The sequence below is a fragment of the Rutilus rutilus genome (genome assembly GCF_951802725.1).
Source record: "Rutilus rutilus genome assembly, chromosome: 6".
NCBI lineage: Eukaryota > Metazoa > Chordata > Actinopteri > Cypriniformes > Leuciscidae > Rutilus > Rutilus rutilus.
The window spans coordinates 9,623,851-9,644,753 of NC_140214.1; the positions used below are offsets into that span (position 1 = coordinate 9,623,851).

General features: G+C 38.2%; 2 protein-coding genes across 4 annotated transcripts; both read left to right on the forward strand.

Moving 5' to 3' along the window:
- Window positions 1-5: 5 nt before the first annotated feature.
- On the forward strand, window positions 6-9,308 carry acsm3 (acyl-CoA synthetase medium chain family member 3; the record flags this gene model as incomplete). 3 transcript variants are annotated; one of them, XR_014627636.1, is made up of 13 exons in its annotated part: window positions 6-233; window positions 2,824-3,034; window positions 3,546-3,753; window positions 3,888-4,031; window positions 4,887-5,043; window positions 5,390-5,469; window positions 5,728-5,851; window positions 6,050-6,130; window positions 7,846-7,947; window positions 8,030-8,157; window positions 8,278-8,495; window positions 8,600-8,719; window positions 8,843-8,901. XR_014627636.1 is itself a non-coding variant. In XM_084411291.1 (13 exons), the coding sequence occupies 13 exons, from the start codon at window positions 6-8 to the stop codon at window positions 8,936-8,938; spliced, it is 1,779 nt and encodes a 592-aa protein (XP_084267417.1). In that variant the 3' UTR covers window positions 8,939-9,308. The 3 variants fall into 3 exon arrangements, 2 of the variants coding, with proteins under 2 accessions (XP_084267417.1, XP_084267416.1); XM_084411291.1 differs by having other exon boundaries at window positions 8,278-8,377; window positions 8,843-9,308; XM_084411290.1 differs by having other exon boundaries at window positions 3,546-3,783; window positions 8,278-8,377; window positions 8,843-9,072.
- Window positions 9,309-10,819: 1,511 nt separating this feature from the next.
- Window positions 10,820-19,912, forward strand: map6d1 (MAP6 domain containing 1). Its single transcript, XM_084410874.1, has 3 exons — window positions 10,820-11,640; window positions 13,351-13,573; window positions 19,265-19,912. The coding sequence occupies exons 1-3, from the start codon at window positions 11,180-11,182 to the stop codon at window positions 19,334-19,336; spliced, it is 756 nt and encodes a 251-aa protein (XP_084267000.1). The 5' UTR covers window positions 10,820-11,179; the 3' UTR covers window positions 19,337-19,912.
- The last annotated feature ends 991 nt before the right edge of the window (window positions 19,913-20,903 follow it).

Genomic DNA, 20,903 nt, shown 5'->3' on the forward strand with positions numbered 1-20,903 from the left:
TGATAATGAGTTCGTATGTGCTTCGCAAAACCCTTTTTAAACGCTGTCTGAAATACGCCAACAAAAATGAAGTGTATGAGCGAGGTTATTGGCTGCAAATGTGCAGATTCAAAACATCTGCACCAAAAAACTTCTGCGATTATGAGAGCATGAGACGGGATTACAACATTCAAATTTCTCAGCAGTTTAACTTTGCCAAAGATGTGCTCGAGCAGTGGGAAACAAAAGAAAAGGTAATTTAAGAAATGTATTAGTTCTGCTTCTGGTGTTATAATTATGGTCTATTTTTACATAAAGCGGGATATTTTGTAATAATTCGAAAGACTGTATAGTAAAAAATGTCAGGACGACATTGAAAACACTAGCCTGGTTCTACCAGACTCTTGTACATTTCATTTGTACAGAGAGTCTGGAATCTCTCCATTGAGAAACGTTTACTTCCTTGTAGGCGGGTTCTCTGTTAAAGTTCAAAACTATTGGATCTGCCCAGAGTCACTCAGGATCTGCCATAGCCAATCGCTAACGTGTGGTCGTGACGTATGTCATGCGCCGAAACCGGCCGGAAACATTTACAAATTCAAAATGTATATTTGACACTAAGGACAGTGATGTATTCAGTCAACTGTCGAAGCTGGGTCTAATCATTAACAATACGCCGTTGCGGTCGTTTCGGATCTGCCGCAAATGCTGTACAGTGATCACCAGGCTACTGCGCGATACGGAAACAACTTTTCTGCCTCCTTCACTTGGTCCTCCATTAGTGCAACAAGAGGGGAGACGACAACAACTATCGGCTTTGCATCCCTATCGTTCGCCTTAGCTAACTCATTCACCACTAGAACTGCCATGGCAGTCATTTTGACCGTTTTGAATTTTATATCTGCAATAACTTGAAAATGAAAAGATAAATACAATCCTGCTGGTGCCTGACTTTTCCTAAAAGTGTCTGTATTTTCATTTAAAAGGTTTTTCATATAAATTACCCAAAGAAATTACACATAAGGCAAAAAAAAACAAATGAACATATTTACCTATTTCGGCCATAAACGGTCATATTGACCGCACTGAATTTCGCGGTATTATTATACCAATATACGCAACAATAAAATGTGGTAAAAAAATACACTAAACATATTCAACAACAAATCATTTAAATGTAATGACATTCAGAACAGAACAAGAATGAAAAAATAACTAAAGCCAAAATGAAATGCTTAAGCGAAAGTGAAAGTAAGCGGCGTTGGGCTCACGCAACTCTCTAATTAGAATCAAAATGTTTCAACATTTGCGATGTATTTGGATGCTAAACTATTCTTTATCATAGGCTTTGAACTTCACTCACGTTCCAATATCGACGGAAAAAATCATCCTCTTCACACGATTAAAATGGTACGAATTGTAGCCTACTAGTAGTAGCCTACTGAGAAACAGAGCAGTGGAATTTGTATATGTTAGGTTGACTATTTTATTATTATTCACTATAATGAACAGGCTGCAATGCTGGGATTTGGTGTGTGTGTCGACGGGCGCGGGCGCGATCGAACAGTGGAAACATGAAAACATCTCCGTCATTTTGTTCAGGGCATCTACGAATATTATTTATTTATAAATTATAATTAAACTTGTTTAAATGTACAGTTTGGTGTTGTTTTGTTTTTAAAAGACATCCTAATACAATAAATGCATTAATCTCTCAATTGGGGATTTATCATTTAAGATATAGAGTTTTGAATAGCGATCAAAATGACCGCTTGCGGCAGTTCTAGTAGTTATGGAATTCTTCTGGCACTAGTGCTGAGTGAGCTGGAAAATCAAACTTTTCCCGAACCCCGTGGGGAGGAGGGCCACAACATCATGGCCACCAATAAAACTTAGCAAACATTGTTCTTGCTCCGGCTTTAACTTCTGTATATTCTGCAGTTTTGCAACAACGGACCGAATAGCTTTTCTCACATCTTTCTCCGCTGCCATTACTCCAACTCAAACTGACGCACTACATCAACGTCATCGTTCACAGCCACTCCCTCTGTTCGCTGATTGGTCCTACAAAAAATTGATTTCTGGAAACCTAAGAATATACAGCAGTCCCAGACGTAGTACTGAAGGAAAATTAAATTGAGCGGAAGTACGTAGGAGGGCGGAGCCAGGCTATGAAAACACACGAGAGAAAAAAAAAAAGACAGGCCAATGAGAAAACAGGCAGTTCTCTACCATTGGCGTGTTTTTCGGGAGGTTTGGGGGAACTATGGGATTGAGAAGATGCCGGAGTACTTTTTGAATTTGTTTGCGTTGAATTTATTCGAATAAAGTGGAAATACTTATTGAGAATAAGATTGAATCAGTGTGTCTGCTTTCTGTGTCTTTTGACACTGATATACAATTTATGGGACTAAAAGTAATGCCACTAGTCATCAGGTCAATTACAAATAATTATTGACGCCCTGGCTTTTAATTTTTTCATCCCAAAATGGTCAGTATGGAGCTTGGTTTTGTTAGTTCATTAAAAAATAAAAATCTGTCAATTTACTAAACCTCTTGTTGTTCCACATTAATAGATTGATTGATTGATCGAACACAAAAGGAGCTATTAGGCAGGTAATTAGGTAGGAATTATCATTTTGTCAATATTTTTGGTGACAGTAGTGCAACAGAAACTCATGCACATTGAATTATATAATGTTTGTGGTGACTTAATAAAAAAAAAATATGTAGGCCTATAGTATTATCCAGGCTCACTTTGAATATCTTACATTTAGGCTATTTATTTTACAGTGCCAGCAGCACTTGTGAGATAGTTTGATGTATTGTTGCTGTATTTTACAGAAGGGACAGAGGTCGTCTCTTCCAGCTCTGTGGTGGGTGAATGACAGCGGAGAAGAGGTCAAATGGACTTTTGAGGAGTTGGGCTTCCACTCAAGAAAACTTGCAAATGTTCTGCATCAGGTGTGCAGTTTGGAAAGAGGGGATCGTGTGTTCCTCATTTTACCCCGAGTCCCTGAGTGGTGGCTGGTTAATGTAGCATGTCTCAGGACAGGTACAGTCTTACAGATCTGCTGATATAGATTTGTTAGGCATTTGCTGAGAGAGATTTCTATGATTCTTTCACCCTTGTTCTGTTTTCCATTGGTTGGGGTTAAACTGTAATCTACTTTTATTGCTTCACACCGCTGAGGAAATATGCTGGTTTAAACCATATCAACAATACAGTTGAATGGTGTAATTTTAAAATGGTAAAAATAAAAATATCCACTAATGGATAAGTTGAAAGTTATTTACATAGGGCAGACATTTAAATTCCACACTATGTTGCCTAAAATAATTTTTTTTTTTAATTTTTTTTCTGAATGCTGAATTTAAATGTAGCCATCAGGAATATTATAATATAGGGTTAATTCAGGATAACTGGAACATTTTTTATTTTATTCTAAAAAGTGTCCCAATTTACCCTACAGTATGAGTAGGCAGTTCACTACTTAACCTCTTCTCTCTGCTTGTCCTTTCAACACATGGTTTCTTTTTCACCGTTACCCCATTTCCTCACACAGGTACGGTTCTGATCCCCGGGACCTCTCAGCTCACGGCTCGAGATATCCGCCACCGGCTGCGGTCGTCTGGGGCCAAGTGTGTAATCACTGATGAAACTTTGGCCCCACTGTTGGACACAGTAGCCTCAGAATGCCCTTCCATCTCCACCAAGCTTCTGCTGTCCCGCAGGGCCATGCATGGCTGGGGCAACCTGACAGAACTCATGGGGTCAGTGGAGAACAAGACAGGGATATGCATGTACAGGGTGCACACATTAAACATATGTGAAAAATTACAAAATAGTGAGACCTTTATAGAGACATTTTTAATGTTTTTTATCAGATGTTGTGTTTGCGTTGTAGAAGAGTGTCAGATGATCATGTTTGCGTGGACACCAGGAGTGAGGAGGCCATGACTATCTTCTTCACTAGTGGCACAACCGGCTCTCCAAAAATGACCCAACAAAGCCACTGTAGTTACGGTCTGGGGCTCACGGTGAATGGCAGGTTTGTGACATCATTCCGAGGGTCAGTGGGCTGAATTCATGACAGATCATCACATATATATATGTATGTGTGTGTGTGTGTGTGTGTGTGTGTGTGTGTGTATGTATGTGTACACACACACATATATATATATATATATATATATTTGTATATGTAATTATGTAAATATAAATATATATGTATACGTTAATATATGTATATGTAAATATATATATGTGTGTGTATGTATGTGTATATGTAAATATATGTGTATATGTAAATATATATATGTATGTATGTATGTATGTATGTATGTATGTGTGTGTGTGTATATATATATATATGTATGTGTACACTACTGTTCAAAAGTTTGGTGTCAGCAAGATTTTTTTTGTCTTGAACGAATTAATTTAGCAAGGGCGCATTAAATTGATAACTTAAAAAGTGATATTAAAAATATATAAAGTAAAGAAAGTTTCTATTTCAATTAAATGCTGTTCTTTTGAACTTTCTGTTCACCAAAGAATCTTGAAAAAATGCATTTTGAATATTAAGCAGCACAACTATTTTCAACATTAATACTAATTAATAATTGTTAATTGAGAATCAAATCAGCATATGAGCATATTAGAATGATTTCTGAAGAATCACATGACACTGAAGACTGATGGCAAAGCTGAATTTTCAGCATCATTACTCCAAAGGAATAAATTACATTTTAAAATATATTCAAATAATATTTTTATTGGTAATAATATTTGACGATATTTTGTTTTTTTTCTATATTTTTGATCAAAAACCCCAAACTTTTGAACAGTAGTATATAATGAAATGTAAAGTAACATAAAATGTATATAAATTGTGTGAATTCTGAAGGTACTGGCTGGATCTGACGGAGCAGGATGTGTTTTGGAACACGTCAGACACAGGTTGGGCCAAGTCGGCGTGGAGCAGCGTGTTTGCTCCGTGGATCCAGGGAGCGTGTGTGTTTGTTCACCACATGCCACGCTTTGAGACAAGTACAGTTCTCAAGGTACAGGAAGATCACAGGTCCATTCTTGACAAGAATGTTCTGCTTGAACGTTAAGGATCAAGAATTGATTCTTTAAGAAATCTCCCTATCATGTTGTATGAAAATGGAATATTTTTGGAATATTTGGAATATTTTATTCTTGAAAGTTTTAAAATGGGAATCTTTTGTAATACTATAAATGTCTTAACTTTGACTTTTTGATCAATTTAATTCATCCTTGCTGAATAAAAGTATTAATTTCTTAGTGACCTTTGAACAGTAGTGCATGTATTATTTATTGACTTATTTTACTAGAACACAAAGTCAATGAAATCTTTCTGGTAACACTCATGCTTTCTCCTAACAGACTTTGAGCAGCTATCCCATCACCACCTTCTGCACGGCACCAACAGCCTATCGAATGCTTGTACAGGACGACATCTCCAGGTACTGTAACTGATGTCCTGTGATGTATTTGAATTCAGATGAACTCTCTTTTAGGTCTAAAGTTACAAGTTCTTTATAGACTGATTATCAAAGTTCGTTTTTTTTAATAGCATGTAAGTTGCAAAAATTTTAAGTGAACTGGCTGTTAAATGACTGAGAATCTTAACCTGGACTTGTAATGCTGTCAATCACAGCAGAATGCAGATTAATTTGTCTGGTCCAGGTGTAATCCTCATCTTTGCCTGTGGTTTCTGACAGGTATAAGTTCCATGCTCTTGAGCACTGTCTGTGTGCAGGAGAGCCCATTAACCCAGAGGTGATGTGGAAATGGAAAGAACTCACTGGACTGGACATCTATGAAGGATACGGACAGACTGAGACTGTAAGTCTGGGATCAGTTTTTGAAGGATCAATATAGACAGGGCTGAAAACGGGTCCTAAATTAGCATCTGTTTTCATCCATATTATATAGTCATTGATTCATTAACAAAATCCATAATGAACAGAAGGAGAATAAATCTAAGTCTAGCCGTGTGTGCTGTCAAACACAATATAGTCATTCCTCTTTTTTCTCTCCCAGGTTTTAATAGCTGGCACATTCAAAGGCATGAAGATCAAACCAGGATCTTTTGGAAAGGCTTCTCCAGGATATGATGTTCAGGTGTAGTAACAGTCTGTCCAGGGTTTAAACTGGGCAAAATAGTGGTTTAGGCTTCATATTAAATTTACTATGAAATCAAAATGGACTTTCATCTCTTCATGGAATATTACTAGTCTGGCTATCACCAGACCAAGCTCAATCTTTTAAGATTGAACATTGGTCTGGGGAAGTTTGCTCTGTATTTTCTACTGCACAAGAGGCGTGATCAACGGGCATAGTTCAAGTGACTCTGTGCGCAATTGGATAGTCCTTCAACCAATCAGACCAACGATCCAGGTGACATACTTTGCAGCGAAAACTCCAGGCAGGAAACGTGTCAACAAGCGTGTTGGTTTGGAGCATTGATCAGCGGTTTGCAGAAGCAGCAATGGCATAGAGCGATTTTTGCAGGTTGTGCAAAAAAGAAAACATGAAAGTGAGTGGTATTAACACCTACTCAAGCTATTTTTTTGCTAAACTAAAAAAGCCATTGAGCATCGTCGAGAGGTTAAAAGTAATTGGATTGACCGTCGCTCCTCTATCGTCATCGTGTTAAACCCGCCAATAGCGCGCCAGGTACATAAGCCAGTTTGTGATTGGTCCCTGCAGATTTGTAACGGAAGCAGGATAGAAAAATGTACAGGTTTCCAGCCTGAGCTGCAGGGCGAAATCAAATCGCCGGCAGATCTGGCAGGGTTTACCCAGTCTAGAATATTACAGTATTGATAATAAATGGATTATATGTGCACATCATTATATATTTTTTAATTTGTGTGCCCTTATATTCTTCAATCAAAATAAATCTTGCAGCGACATCTCTTCTCTTCTCTTCTCTTCTCTTCTCTTCTCTTCTCTTCTCTTCTCTTCTCTTCTCTTCTCTTCTCTTCTCTGATGACATGTTAACTGGTGTGAGGGGGGGCAACCTGTCACTCACATGACATCACAGCAATAGCAAAACCCTAACCATTAAATCAATTCCTGATGGACAAAATCAAGTCCCGCCCTACTTTTTTTTTTTTTTTTTGAGAGAGAAACCGTTTCGCTCAAATATACATCACAATAGTGATGAAAAGACTATCACCACTGAAGTTTCATGCTGAATTTAAAGAGGATCTGTTTAGAGGATCCTTTAGTGTGTAATGTTGCTGTCTGAGCATGAAAAAGGTCTACAAAGTCACTCCAAAGAGGTTATTCTCTATATCAGTAAGCACTTTCTGAACGCCCTCAAACGTCCCGATTGTAGTCTTGAGTTTTCTTCTGGGAATGTGCACGTCACAATATTCCTCTTTTTAAATAATTCCCTCCGAAGCCTGGTTGAGTTGCATTAGTAGTGTTGAAACTCGTGGTTAAGGGCCATGATATTTCTGAAACACTCAAACCAGTTGACCAATCACAACACACCGGTCCAGCCGACCAATCAGAGCACATTGTGATTTTAGGAAGGAGGGGCTTCATAGAGACTGGAACTAAACAGAGCGTTACTGACAGACTGGGAGGAGAAAGTAAGAAAAAAAAACAAGAATGAAAACCTATTCTAGTAGACCCCCAAAACAAAATCAAGACTTTAAAAAAGGGCATAATAGGCCCCCTTTAATAATAACTAACAACATTTTTTAAATTACAGAAAAACAACTAAGATAACAGGTGGGGGTTTTTTTAATAGGTGCTTTTCACTAATAGGATTGGATTGCTTTTCTGTGAGGTGTTCTAGTAATTCTGGACTGCTTTGGTTTAAGGTGATAGATGAAGATGGTTCTGTTGTGCCACAAGGACAAGAGGGAGACCTCGGCATCAGAGTGAAACCAGACAGACCCTTCTCTCTTTTTACAGAGTATACGGTACCTTTTCTCAGCTTTTTAGGCTCTGTACTAACAATAAAGCTGTCGAGCTCGAGTTGATTGATCTAAATTCATCCTGTAGGGGGAGCCGGTGCGCACGGCCGAATGTTTCCGTGGCGATTTCTACCTGACAGGTGACAGGGGAATGATGGATGAAGAAGGATACCTGTGGTTCATTGGCAGAGCTGATGATGTCATCCTGTCCGCAGGGTACGAATTCTGCTTTGATCATCATGATGATGATGATGATGATGATGATGATGATGATGATGATGATGATGATGATGTCAGGTTTTGTAATCTGACATCTGTGGAGTGTGTGTGTTTTAGGTACCGCATTGGTCCATTTGAGGTGGAAAACGCTCTGATAGAGCATCCAGCTGTAGCAGAATCTGCTGTGGTCAGCAGCCCTGATCCGGTTCGAGGAGAGGTAGTGCAATGCATTCTGGGATTTCCTTCTCAGTAAAGGGTACATGCAGTGTGACCTTAGAATTGAGCAAAACTTTACGGAACTTGAAGACAGCACTACGCATTAAAATGGTGTCTAAGTAGGCAGCTCACTTAATCTTCTATTTAGTTTAAGTAAAACTGTAACCATAATTATTACACTCATGGAATACAACATGTAAATTGCATTGACTTCATGTTTCAGGTGGTGAAGGCTTTTGTAGTGCTGACAGCAGGTTTTAAATTTAAAGACCACAAGGAACTGATCCAGGAACTGCAAACTCATGTGAAGACTGTAACGGCTCCTTATAAATATCCACGCAAGGTAACTTACAAATAGAGTTCAGTGCTTACTAATTTAATTCTTTCAATTTAGTCCATTTTAATGGTATATTTTGTTCCAACTTTCAAATGTTTGATTGAAATTGAATGTTTTTTTTTTTTTCAGATTGAGTTTGTGGATCATCTGCCCAAGACAGTAAGCGGGAAAATAAGACGAGTGGAGTTAAGAAAAAAGGAATGGGGGCAGAAAACTAAAAGCTAAAACTGGATATGAGAAAACAAGTTTCTGTTCAAATCACATTCCACCTCTTTATATGTCAGACAGTTCAGTCTGAGAAATTGATCCACAAACCTGTAGTCCTTCAGCTCGCCTGCAAGTGGCAGCATTTCATTACAATGAAGTTGCAGAACTCATTTCTAATGTCATGCCATATACAATTTAATAGGTTTTAATGATTCTACCTCATGTTTAAGTAACTCAAAATGTACAAGCTTCATCTTTATTCCTTTAATCTTGAATTGTAGATTATATTCTGCATATGCAAAATGTAAATATATATATATTACATAATTGTAAGCATTTATTTAATTAAAAGCCCCTTTTGAATGAATTAATAAAATAGTTTTTGGGTGACTTTGTGTTAGATAAACCATGTTTCTTCCAAACACAGAGTGCGCCTTTATTCCTCAATACCATGATGTCATGTGACTGATGACAGATGGCAGACACAAATCTGATCTTTGCTGAATGATGAGAGTGTTTTATGGTTATGAAGATTTCTGAATTTGTGGAAATTTTACCCTACAGAGGAATGCAGTGACTTATCAGATGACAAATCTGTTGGTAAATTAGTTTTGACCACCAATGGAGATACACAGCATCACTGTTACAGCAGACAGATGACTTCTGAAAAAATAACGCCCACAGTTTATGAAAAATAAAAGGCAACATTTTTCAAACGGCTAAAACCTAAACTAGCCAAACTGTGAGTTGCCCACACTGGTTATTCAAAGAGCATAGAGTGAGAAATGTAGTGGCGCAGGCGCAGCACTCTCACTGGCAGCAGTAATGAGAGACGGGGGCTTGTGTGATTGACCTGTTAATGGGACTTATGCTTATCGGGTGGAAAAACAGAGCCATAGACTTTATTACTGAAATATCAAGCCAAAATATGCCAGAAATCAACACATTCAACTGCTTCCTGGCCTATGTCATTAAATCTGAGTTTGGATGTTTGTTTTGACAGCCTGAAGGATGTCGGGCTGAAAACAGCAGTTGTTTGTGTATCTCAGAGAGATGTGTTTGTGGATGAATCTGTCGGATTTGGTTTGCAGCAACTGATTTGAATTGCTCAAACTGCAAACTGGCTGTCAAAACCTGTGAGCTGCTTACCTGTCCTTACAAAACAAAAAGTACCGTGGCTGTACCTTCAATGGTACCAAATGGTAATATGGGTAAGTTGGTATGCAGTGGGTTCCAGGTTTGAGACCTCTAGTGAAGAAAAAAAAATGTTACAGTGTAATTATACATTTAAAAACTGAATTACAAGTACTTACTTGTACTACGTACGGGTTAGGTTTAGGGTTTAATTGCGTGTAATTATGCATAATTTGTTGTTCTTAGTAACTACATGTTATGTGTACAAGAGCACTGTAAAATAAAGTGGACTTCAGAATGTCCAATTTGGTACGTCATTAACTTTATCGATATATTTATATCTTAGAACAGATTAAAAAAAAAAAAAAAATTTAATACAGCTTTTTAGTTATTAAAATTTTAATTCAGCTATATGGGCCAGTGGTCTCAGACGATTGAAAACTAGTCACCGTTTTAATCTCTTTTTTGCCACCAGTTCATGTTAAATGGTGCTGACAAGTTATTTGTCAAAACTAAAAATACTCCATAAAGTCTCTAAATGAATTTGAGCTCATGCATATTAACTTTAAAAGAATTAGCAATGCTGTTTAAAATGGTTTTAGACGGAGTAGAAATGCCTACTACATGCCTACTTGTAGGCCTAAACGTGCAGTCGACATGCCTACTTCAGAGAAAGTTACCATGGTAATATATCTAGAGAAAATGATAGTAACCTACTTTTAGTCAGTGTCGACAGCATTTTTGTACATCAGTTGCTAGTCAGCTGCACACGCCGATGATGCTCAGAAAAGCTGTCTAGGTAGAAAGAAGCGCACTACAGGTTTTGATTAAAAGAGGGGTTTAGGGCATTAAGTTGAGCTTTATCAGGGAAAACAGCAGTGAGGTGCGCACGGGTCACCGACTCGGATCTTTATGGATTATTATTTTTTTCTGCATCAACTGCAAATCACGTGAGATGAATGTGCAATGACAGTGTCCCGACACCGAACGGTCTCGCGCAGTTCTCGAGGAACGGACTCGCGCTCACATACCTTCATGTAATCTAGCGCTTCATCGCATTTTTTTTTTTCCTCTGTGTTTTCTTTCTTTTTTCTTTTGCTTTTTGGTTTGGTTTATTTAATAGCAATGGCTTGGCCGTGTATCAGCAGAGTCTGTTGCTTGGCTCGCTTCTGGAACCAGTTCGATAAATCGGATTTGTCGGTTCCGCTGACGATTCAGAACTACTCGGACATCGCGGAGCATGAGGTGCGATCCGTCACCAAACTCGTTTCCACGGAGCAGGCACCGGGCATCGACTTCGTAACGCCGGATCACGCTGCTGGAGTCCGGCGGCCACACCGGGGACGGACCGAACCGAGTTATAAACCCCGCGAGGACTACCATCCCTCGAGTGTGCCTTTCCCGAGCACCACCCAGTATAAACAGGATTACAAACCCTGGCCCATCCCGAAGAAGGATAACTTTCCCTGGATTAGTAACGGAGGGAAAGCTTTGACGGACAGCCCGGTGAACGGTTACTCTGATGGGGCGGAGAGACAGGAGCGGGGCGGCCGGCAGAGAGGAGGAGATCAGATCAGCTCATACAGGTACTGATGTTCCTGCTGTTCTTCAGCACATCTCATTCACTGCAACACACTCACACTTCTCAACAGTTAGTATTATCAGAATCATGAGTAAATCGATTTTACTGATCCAGCAAAGATTGCTATGGGAGTTTATTTTATTTTAGCCTACTTATACACATCACATAGGCTAGATAAAAATTCCCAATATTATTTTTATTTTATTTTATTTTAGCCTGCCCTGTACGGAGCAAAAAAATCAAAGACAAAAAAAAAATCCATAGTAATTTATGGACAATCGTTTCTCAATTTTTATGCACCAAATAGACTACTCTTAAATAAAGTGTAATAGCAATAACACTTATTATTTATTTTGTATGACTCTGAGATATGTCCACTATAATGTACAAAAATCAATTGCTGGGGAATATATTTGCCTGATAGCTTTCATTGATTTATTGTGCAGAGAAAAGTATCCTATTCTTTGAAGATAGTTTGCTGTGGTGCTGTAAAGGGACTCGTGTGGTTGTAATGGTTGTGCATTGCAGTGATTTTCAGACAGTGTGATCACTGTCATGCATATTTCATCTGACGGCTCATGAAAGACTGGAATGAAACTAAAATAATCACATAAAACAGTTATTTATTGAGAACAGAATGAATTATGAACAGTCCTTTGTGTTCATCAGCCCTTGGTTTCTAAAGGATGTGATCTGTGAATGCTGTGATGATATAAAACCTATACTTCCAGTCATTATTCACCCAAACGTTTCATAGATTCTCTACATTTTGTTTCCCTTCCAAATTTCTAAATAGGAATGTAGAGATAAGAATAGTGAGCATCATTTTTCATACAGGTTTTGCTGAAGTAGGCTAAATCTATGGTGGGGAAAGTTACTTTTAAAAAGTAACTAATTGTGTTTCTGAGTTAGGCTACTTATGTAAAGTAATTTGTTGTTACTTTTGTGTTACTTTTTCACCTCTGGGCTAGGCTTGCTTGTTTTTTAATAACAAAAAAGTTCTATTTTTGGCAAATGTAAAGCCTCAGACTGAGGAAATGGAAATGCAAATGCATGCCAGTAGAGAGCGCAGGTCAAATAAACATTTCAGCTGCGCCACCATTATGGACCGCAGGAGAATAAAGTTTAAAACCCTTACTTCAGCAAAAAAAAAAAAAAGTTTATCTAAAGTAATTTTTGCTTATTAGTATGGTTGAATTTGATCATCAAAGGTCAGCAGCAAAGACATTGATTGCTTAATAAATTGAGATTAAATACAAAGTATATTTGTGTTATTTTACATTTAATTATTGTAGGTTTGCAGTATTTTCTGAGTTTGCATTTTCACTGTTATCGTTCATCTGGAGGAATACTGAATCTGTTTCTTTAGTCTAGAATGAACAACCATCATGTTCAACTTCACACAGCGCACACTAGACCTTTGCCTTTCACTCCCGATTTCTCTCAACATGGGGACAGGAGAGCTGAGAGAGTAATTTGTTGTAAATGTAATAGTAATGAGTTACTTTACTAGTTACTGGGAAAAGTAATCTGATTACGTAAAGTGTGTTACTTGTAATGGTGGGCACCTGTTGCTCTCATTTTGCAGCCTGACTTTAACTCAGCGCGACATCTGCTGCTCTTCACTGCATATCCTCAGGGCTCCCTCTCTGTTTTTGCCTGTCTTGTCTTTTTCTGTCCCTGTCTGATACATTTAATCTTTCTCTGGAATCAGACAGGAGTACCAGCCTTGGTCTGGAGCCCGGCCGCCAAAGCCTGGCCACAAACGGCCCACCTTCCTGGGCACAGGTGCTGACAAGCCCCCGGCGGAGACCAGCTACCAGGCCGCCTTCAGCACTGACACACACAGACACACGGACGGGGTACAGGAGACCAGCACACACGGTCTGTCAGAGAGAGCACACACACACAGGACAGAGATCAGCATGAAACCAGAGGTGAGTGTGAGGACAGATCAGAGGAGACGTGGGGAGAAGAGAAGGAGTTCAAATCTGACAGCCGCTGATGTGACAGAAACTTTCAAACCGTGCTCAGCAGAATGAGGATGAACTGCTTCTGTGATATAATCAGAAAAATAACAGTTTTATCATAAGGGAAAGTTAAGAAATGGCCAAAATTCAGCAAGTAGGCCTACACATTAAATCAATCACAAGTGACAGTATAGATTTAAATTAGATGTTGGTTTGAACTTTCTATTTATCAAACAATCCTGGAAAAAATATCACTGTTTCCACAAAAATATGAAGCAGCACATTGATAACAAGACATGTTTCTTGAGCAGCAAATCAGCATATTAGAATGATTTCTGAAGGATCATGTGACACTGAAGACTGGACTAATGATGCTGAAAATTCAGCTTTGCATAACAGGAAAAAAAATGAATGGAAGCCTACAGGGTAAAAGTATGGGACAGTTTTAGCAGAAATATGCAAATGTTATAGTTGTCAAAGCATTTGCATGAATTATTCACGTTTGATATTTGAGCTGTAAAGTTGACATAATCCTTTTGAAGTGGTTTTACTTTTCTAGGCAAATGAACTTGTGGCCACATTTGTAATTGACAAATGAAAATGACTTTCTGTGGTAATCATCAGCGTTTAAATCATATTTAACCCATAATTATATAAGCAGAGATGTTGATTTGCGTAACCTTTTAGGTTAATCTGCTAAATCAAGCCTAATATGCAATTAAATTATTATTATTTTTAACACTGATCCCTTTCTGGGACAAATGAGAGTTTTAGGTCAGTCCAGCTGATCTGGTAGAAGCGCTGATTCATTGGAGTTATGTAATCGGTGACCCGCTCCTGCGTCCCGTCATGTGAATCTAGTCTGAGCGCTACCTGTCAATAATGATCCAAACTAACTGAAACAGCTGAAGCTTTTGCACAACAGAGGTCTTCAACCCTGCTCATGGAGACCCACTGTCCTCTGCAGTAAAGTATGCACTAATTAGGGTTCATCATTTAGTCCTAATTACTCTCAGGGTAACCCATGCATGCTGTCATACCTCACGCATGACCAGTGAGGAAAGAAACACAACGCCTGGAGTCTGAGGCAGATCTGTGAGAATTTGTGAAGCGTTTTTGTGCTCCTGGTTTAAAAGTCTCTGTGATTGAGTTGTAACTTTTCCCTTCATAACCTCTGCACTGCTCCATTTGTCAAGTTGTCATATAGATCCACTAGTCTGATGGGGTTTTTTTTATGATGGTTGTACGGGTCTGATATCCCTCTATGACTGTAGTTGGATCTCTATGAGAGATTTGAACATACGATTGTGAGAACGATGATAATGTTGAACATACAGCTACTGGATCATACTGTGAGGCTGATATGCTTACATTGTGTGGGTTGTGTGTATGTGTAACCGTACTGATAGAGTCTAGTCCACTGGAGACTTGCGTGACTGAGCCAGCTGGCATTATTTAAGCCGTCCCAAGGGTTTAACTCAGACACAGCTCGTCCTGCCCTCCCAATCTCCCTCCAGATGATGCATCTAATTTAACTGTAAAAGGCAGACTGACCGTCCACTGTTCTTAAACACTTATTGGAGAGACAAAACCAGATGATCATTCTTAATTCTTTAAGTGGCAATTATTTCATTATCGTTTTCTGTAAGACCATCAGTTTATTGGTCCAACTTTTTCATCTCACAATTCGAACTTTTTGTGAGTTTATATCTCAGTTCTGAGAAAAAAGTAAGAATAGCAGGTTATAAATTTGCAATTGTGGGGAAAAATTGAGAGTTTTCATCTCACAATTATGACTTTTCTCTCAGAATTATGAGATATAAAGTAGCAATTGCAAGTTATAAAGTCTGAATTGCGATATATAAGCTCAGAATTGTGAGATAAAAAGTCGCAATCACCTTTTTCAGAGGCCGTTTACACAACACTGTGTTCAACTAAAATCTGAAAACGTGTTTTTGCCGTTCATTTATACGACAGCTGCGTTTTGGTGGCCTGAAAACCAAGCGGCAACCTTCCGGTCTCTCTCTTGAATCCAACACGGAAGTGACTTAAACTGCAATTCATCGACTGGCCGCTAGAGACAGGCTCCAAAAGAGAGTCGGATCCCATAGACCCCCCCCATGTTAATATGCTCAAATTTACAGCAGAAAAAAACATGTTTACAGCCTGGTACAAAATGTGTTTTTTGTCTATATAGCTAATTTTGCCTTTCATGATAATTGTGAGGGGGGTGAATTTTTTTATAACTCATCAGTTTGAATTATATTAATGCTTAAAGTTCTGCATAATTAAGGGTGTGGCCACTTGAGTGACAGGGGCCGTTTGTCTGCTGTCAGTTAGCCATCAGGTCACCTCCCGCCTTTTTGCCCATGAATTTGTGAAAATGGTGACATCATGCGCATGCGTATATTTGTTCAGTCTATAGGAGCGTAGTTTTTCATTACTAAGTGACATCGCCATCTACTGGCCTGTCAGCAAACTACAGCGTTTTTTTGTTGTTTTCGCATTTTTAGTACATCATTGTCGTGTAAATGTACCCTAAATGAGGTCATGGATCACTCTGCTGATGAATTGTTGAGTTGGTTTAGCTGTGTTAGATAAAACTATTCAAAATCTGCAGGGTTCCAGGAGCAAGACTTTGAGAAACACACAGATGTAGAGATCAAACCTGCACAGGTTTCACAGTGAATAAATCCCAGGGTTTCATAAGTTATCATGTAACCTTAAATGACAGTTAAACAGATTATATAAGCTTTTAAGTTGACATCAGTTTCCCATACGACAGCACTCTGTCCCTGATGTTCAGCAGCCTATGTCAGATGACAGACAGAAGTGGGCCACGTTCAAAGTGGAATATTACTGTACTGTATACTGCATACTAGATTTTAAATGTCATTTATTCCCATGATGGCAATCTGAATTTTCATCATCATTACTCCAGTGTCACACGGTCCTTCAGAAATCATCCTAACATGCTGATTTGCTGCTCATGAAACATTTATCATCAATGCTGAAAAGAGTTGTACTGGTTAATATATTTGTTGAAACTGTGATACTTTTTTAAAAATTCTTTGAAAAGATATTTCAAAAGAACAGCATTTATTTGAAATCGCAATCTTTTGAAACATTTTAAATGTCTTTATAAATGTCACTTCTGATCAATTTAATGTCTTTTCTGATAAAAATAATTTCTTTGAAAAAAAAATCTTACCGACCCAAACCTTTTGAACTGTAGTGCATATAGTACTGTGCAAAAGTCTTTCGAAACAAGCCCTCTTATCATTTCAGAAATAGTTTTTACGTTTGTTGGCAGTCTCAATGGCCAAATTTGCATACTGTGCCCAATATTAAGGTGCGTTCAAGCCATGTCATAATTACCGTAATGGTACAATGTGTAAAAAAAACCGAATTGTACCACCTGACCACTGCAGATTTAAGATGTGTTCGACTTGAAGCGGCAATTTATGGTAATTCCGACATGATGTGAACGCAGCATTATTAATTCATAAAGCATTTCCAGCAGTAATAGGTAGTATGCCATTCTGAAGACCTGAGGGATGAACAGTGTCTGCTGCTTTAAGCGAGTCTGTGTGGCTGAGGGTGTCGAGTTCTTATTCTAGAAACGCTAAACCGTGTGAGAGTGTGTGTGAAAGAGAACAAGATTTAGTAGATGATAAATCAAATTTTCACCTCACTGCTTGGCTTCTCATATAGCAAACTCTTATTAGATGTCAGAGAGAGAGAGAGAGAGAGAGAGAGAGAACAAGGCAAAGAACAAAGAACAAAATAGATGGAGGCAGGGTGGAGGGAGATTATATACTATATTGTGTGACTTGGACGAGCACATCCCAAATTATAGTACTTAAATAGTATGCTAAAGTTGCCCAAATTGTGCTCTATTTTTAGTGGATTTTTGAAGTGCGCATATTTAGGCTAATATGTCCCACAACACCTTGTGCTGCAGAAGAGGAGGGGAGTATTCCATGACCTTATGGAACCAACTACATACATTTTAGATGAAAATTGTAAATGTAAATTCAGGCTTGGCCTGAGAAGTGACATAATTACACAGTGCAACTGTTTTCAACATTGATAAGTAATGTTTCTTAAGCACCGAGAATCTGAAGGATCATGTGAAAAATTCAGGATGCAGAAAATTCAACTCTTCTATCACACCAATAAATTACAGTTTAAAATATTTTAAACCAGAAAATGGTTATTTTAAATGGTAATAATACTTAAGCAATTTTACTTTTGTTTTTAATGTATTTTTGATCACATAAATGCAGCTTTGGTGAACATAAGAAAGGGTTAATCACTCACCCTCATGTCGTTCCAAACCAGTAAGTCTGTGTTCATCTTTGTAACAAATGAAGATCTTTTTGGTGAAATCTGAGACCTTTCAGCCGTCTCCACTGACAGCTACGCAACGACCATTTCAAAAGTTTATAAAGAGATCATAAAACTGAGTGTTTTAGTCCAAATTTTCTGAAGACTCGATCGCTTTATATGATGAACAGATTGAATTTAGGCTTTATTCATAAACATTCATCAACTCACACATCAGTTGTGGTAAACGGAAGCTCAAGCAAGTTCGCTTGGCTTACGAGAACCAATGAGGTTCATTCTCACGTGTTACGCAGCATGTTTGAGCTTCAGCAAGAACCAATGAGGTTCATTCTCACGTGTTACGCAGCATGTTTGAGCTTCAGCAAGAACCAATGAGGTTCATTCTCACGTGTTACGCAGCATGTTTGAGCTTCAGCAAGAACCAATGAGGTTCATTCTCACGTGTTACGCAGCATGTTTGAGCTTCAGCAAGAACCAATGAGGTTCATTCTCACGTGTTACGCAGCATGTTTGAGCTTCAGCAAGAACCAATGAGGTTCATTCTCACCTGTTACGCAGCATGTTTGAGCTTCAGCAAGAACCAATGAGGTTCATTCTCACGTGTTACGCAGCATGTTTGAGCTTCAGCAAGAACCAATGAGGTTCGTTCTCACGTGTTACGCAGCATGTTTGAGCTTCAGCAAGAACCAATGAGGTTCATTCTCACGTGTTACGCAGCATGTTTGAGCTTCAGCAAGAACCAATGAGGTTCATTCTCACGTGTTACGCAGCATGTTTGAGCTTCAGCTAGAACCAATGAGGTTCATTCTCACGTGTTACGCAGCATGTTTGAGCTTCAGCTAGAACCAATGAGGTTCATTCTCACGTGTTACGCAGCATGTTTGAGCTTCAGCAAGAACCAATGAGGTTCATTCTCACGTGTTACGCAGCATGTTTGAGCTTCAGCAAGAACCAATGAGGTTCGTTCTCACGTGTTACGCAGCATGTTTAAGCTTCAGCAAGAACCAATGAGGTTCGTTCTCACGTGTTACGCAGCATGTTTGAGCTTCAGCTAGAACCAATGAGGTTCGGATTGGCTTCTGTTTATGTCCTCAATGTTTATGTGTCAATAAAAGCCTAAATTCGATCGAGTCTGGTGGAGGGTGAGTAATTAATGACAAAATTTTCATTTTTGGGTGAGCTATTCCTTTAAATGATTTTACCAACCTCAAAACTTTGAATGGTATTTATTAACTTCTTTTTTTTTTCTTTTTACAGATTTTGACCTTTTTTATTTATGATTTTAACAAAAATGTTTTTGTGTAACAGGAGCCGAAGACGAAACTGTCCCCAAATCCATCTGCTGTCTTTCAAAGCAAATCCAGGATCTTCAACATATGATCCATCAAGCTCCCCACACTCACGTCTGATTCAGCCTTTCACTAGAAGAGAAGACCATTGTGAAAAAGGAATGTCTAAAGAGACACCTGAATGTTATTCTGAGAGACTAGGATAATCAGAGGAAAGAAAATGCCTAAGGATGAATAGAGACGGTTTCAAAGCAAGAGCTTGTGGAGAGCAAAATCAGTCAAACTAAATCATTCCACTGAGGAAATTACAGAACTAGAGGATTTTTTTGCTGGAAATTTACACAATGTAAAATCTATGCAAGAGAATGTATGCTTCAAATGTCAACCATCTACTTGAATGATATGTTTGTAAGACGGATCAGGTTTAAGAGAAAGAGAGAAAGAGTGTGTGAGTGTGAGAAAGTTTTAAGGCCTCAAATTCTGCTGAGCTCACCCTGTCCCTGCTGAATGACTATCTGCATGTTTCGTAATAGTTTTATGAAGCGATTGAATATGCACAATTAGAAATGTTTTAAAAGAAAAATGTAATCTAGTAACTCTGTGTCTGGATGTGTGTGTGTATCCTGTACGAGCCTTGTTAATAGCATTATTTTGTATATAGTGATGATGTTGGTCTGCCTTTATCGATCTGTTAATGTCTGCCTGAGGACGCCTGGTACTTCCAATCACCCCTTTCTCGCTCCAGACTCACCAACCCTTTATGAAACGCACACAAAGACTGTAACATTAAGAATATTTCACTGATTTCTGGGTTGTCCCAAGTTTTTTTTTTTGTAAATTTGGTTTAGAGATAAATGGGGAAAATAAGGCAAATCTGTTTAAATAAAAAAAACATTCTCAATTTTCTTACATATTATTTGGCTGATTCACATCTTACAAATATTTATGATTTAAAAACACCTCACATGTTCTTGTAACTAACACATTTATGGCAATAAATAAACTGGGGAGAAAAAAAAACTGCAATGATACACCTGCACCTTTTGACCAATGAATTTTCATGACTTTTGACAAGTCACTCTAAATTATTATAAAACTCGCTCTTTAAAGAGCAATTCAGAGCAAAAGGAAAGTGCTGAGCATGACTATTTAACAAGAGACATTTCCATGTATTTATAATTTATTTTATTTATAGAAATTGAATTAAGGGTAATTTAGAGCCAATTAAATATTTAAGTCCTGAGCATAACTATTTACAAGAGACATTTTCATGTCTATTAAAATAGACTTAAACGCTCTCTAAAGCAGCACAAAAAAAAAAAGGTAACACTAAGTTTAGGGTCCTATTCTATTCTATACTATTAAATAGTTGCTTATTAGCAGGCATATTACTTGGATAATGGCTGTTTATTAGTACTTATAAAGCACTTATTCTGCATGACCATATTCTACATCCCTGATCCTATACCCTATACCTAAACTTAACAACTACCTTACTAACTATTAATGAGCAGTAATTAGGAGTTTACTGAGGCAAAAGTCGTAGTTAATAGTGAGAATTAGACCCTAAACTCAAGTGTGTCAAAAAGAAATTACGAATCAATGCGATTTTTTACGTTTTCTGTAGAAAACGTGGAAAAAGTGGCTAAATGTTATGG

Coding starts and splice junctions, on each gene's coding strand:
- map6d1 (XM_084410874.1), top strand. CDS start 11,180: ATGGCTTGGCCGTGTATCAGCAGAGTCTGTTGCTTGGCTCGCTTCTGG. Junction 11,641..13,350: donor GATCAGATCAGCTCATACAG/GTACTGATGTTC, acceptor CTCTGGAATCAG/ACAGGAGTACCAGCCTTGGT. Junction 13,574..19,264: donor AGATCAGCATGAAACCAGAG/GTGAGTGTGAGG, acceptor TTTGTGTAACAG/GAGCCGAAGACGAAACTGTC.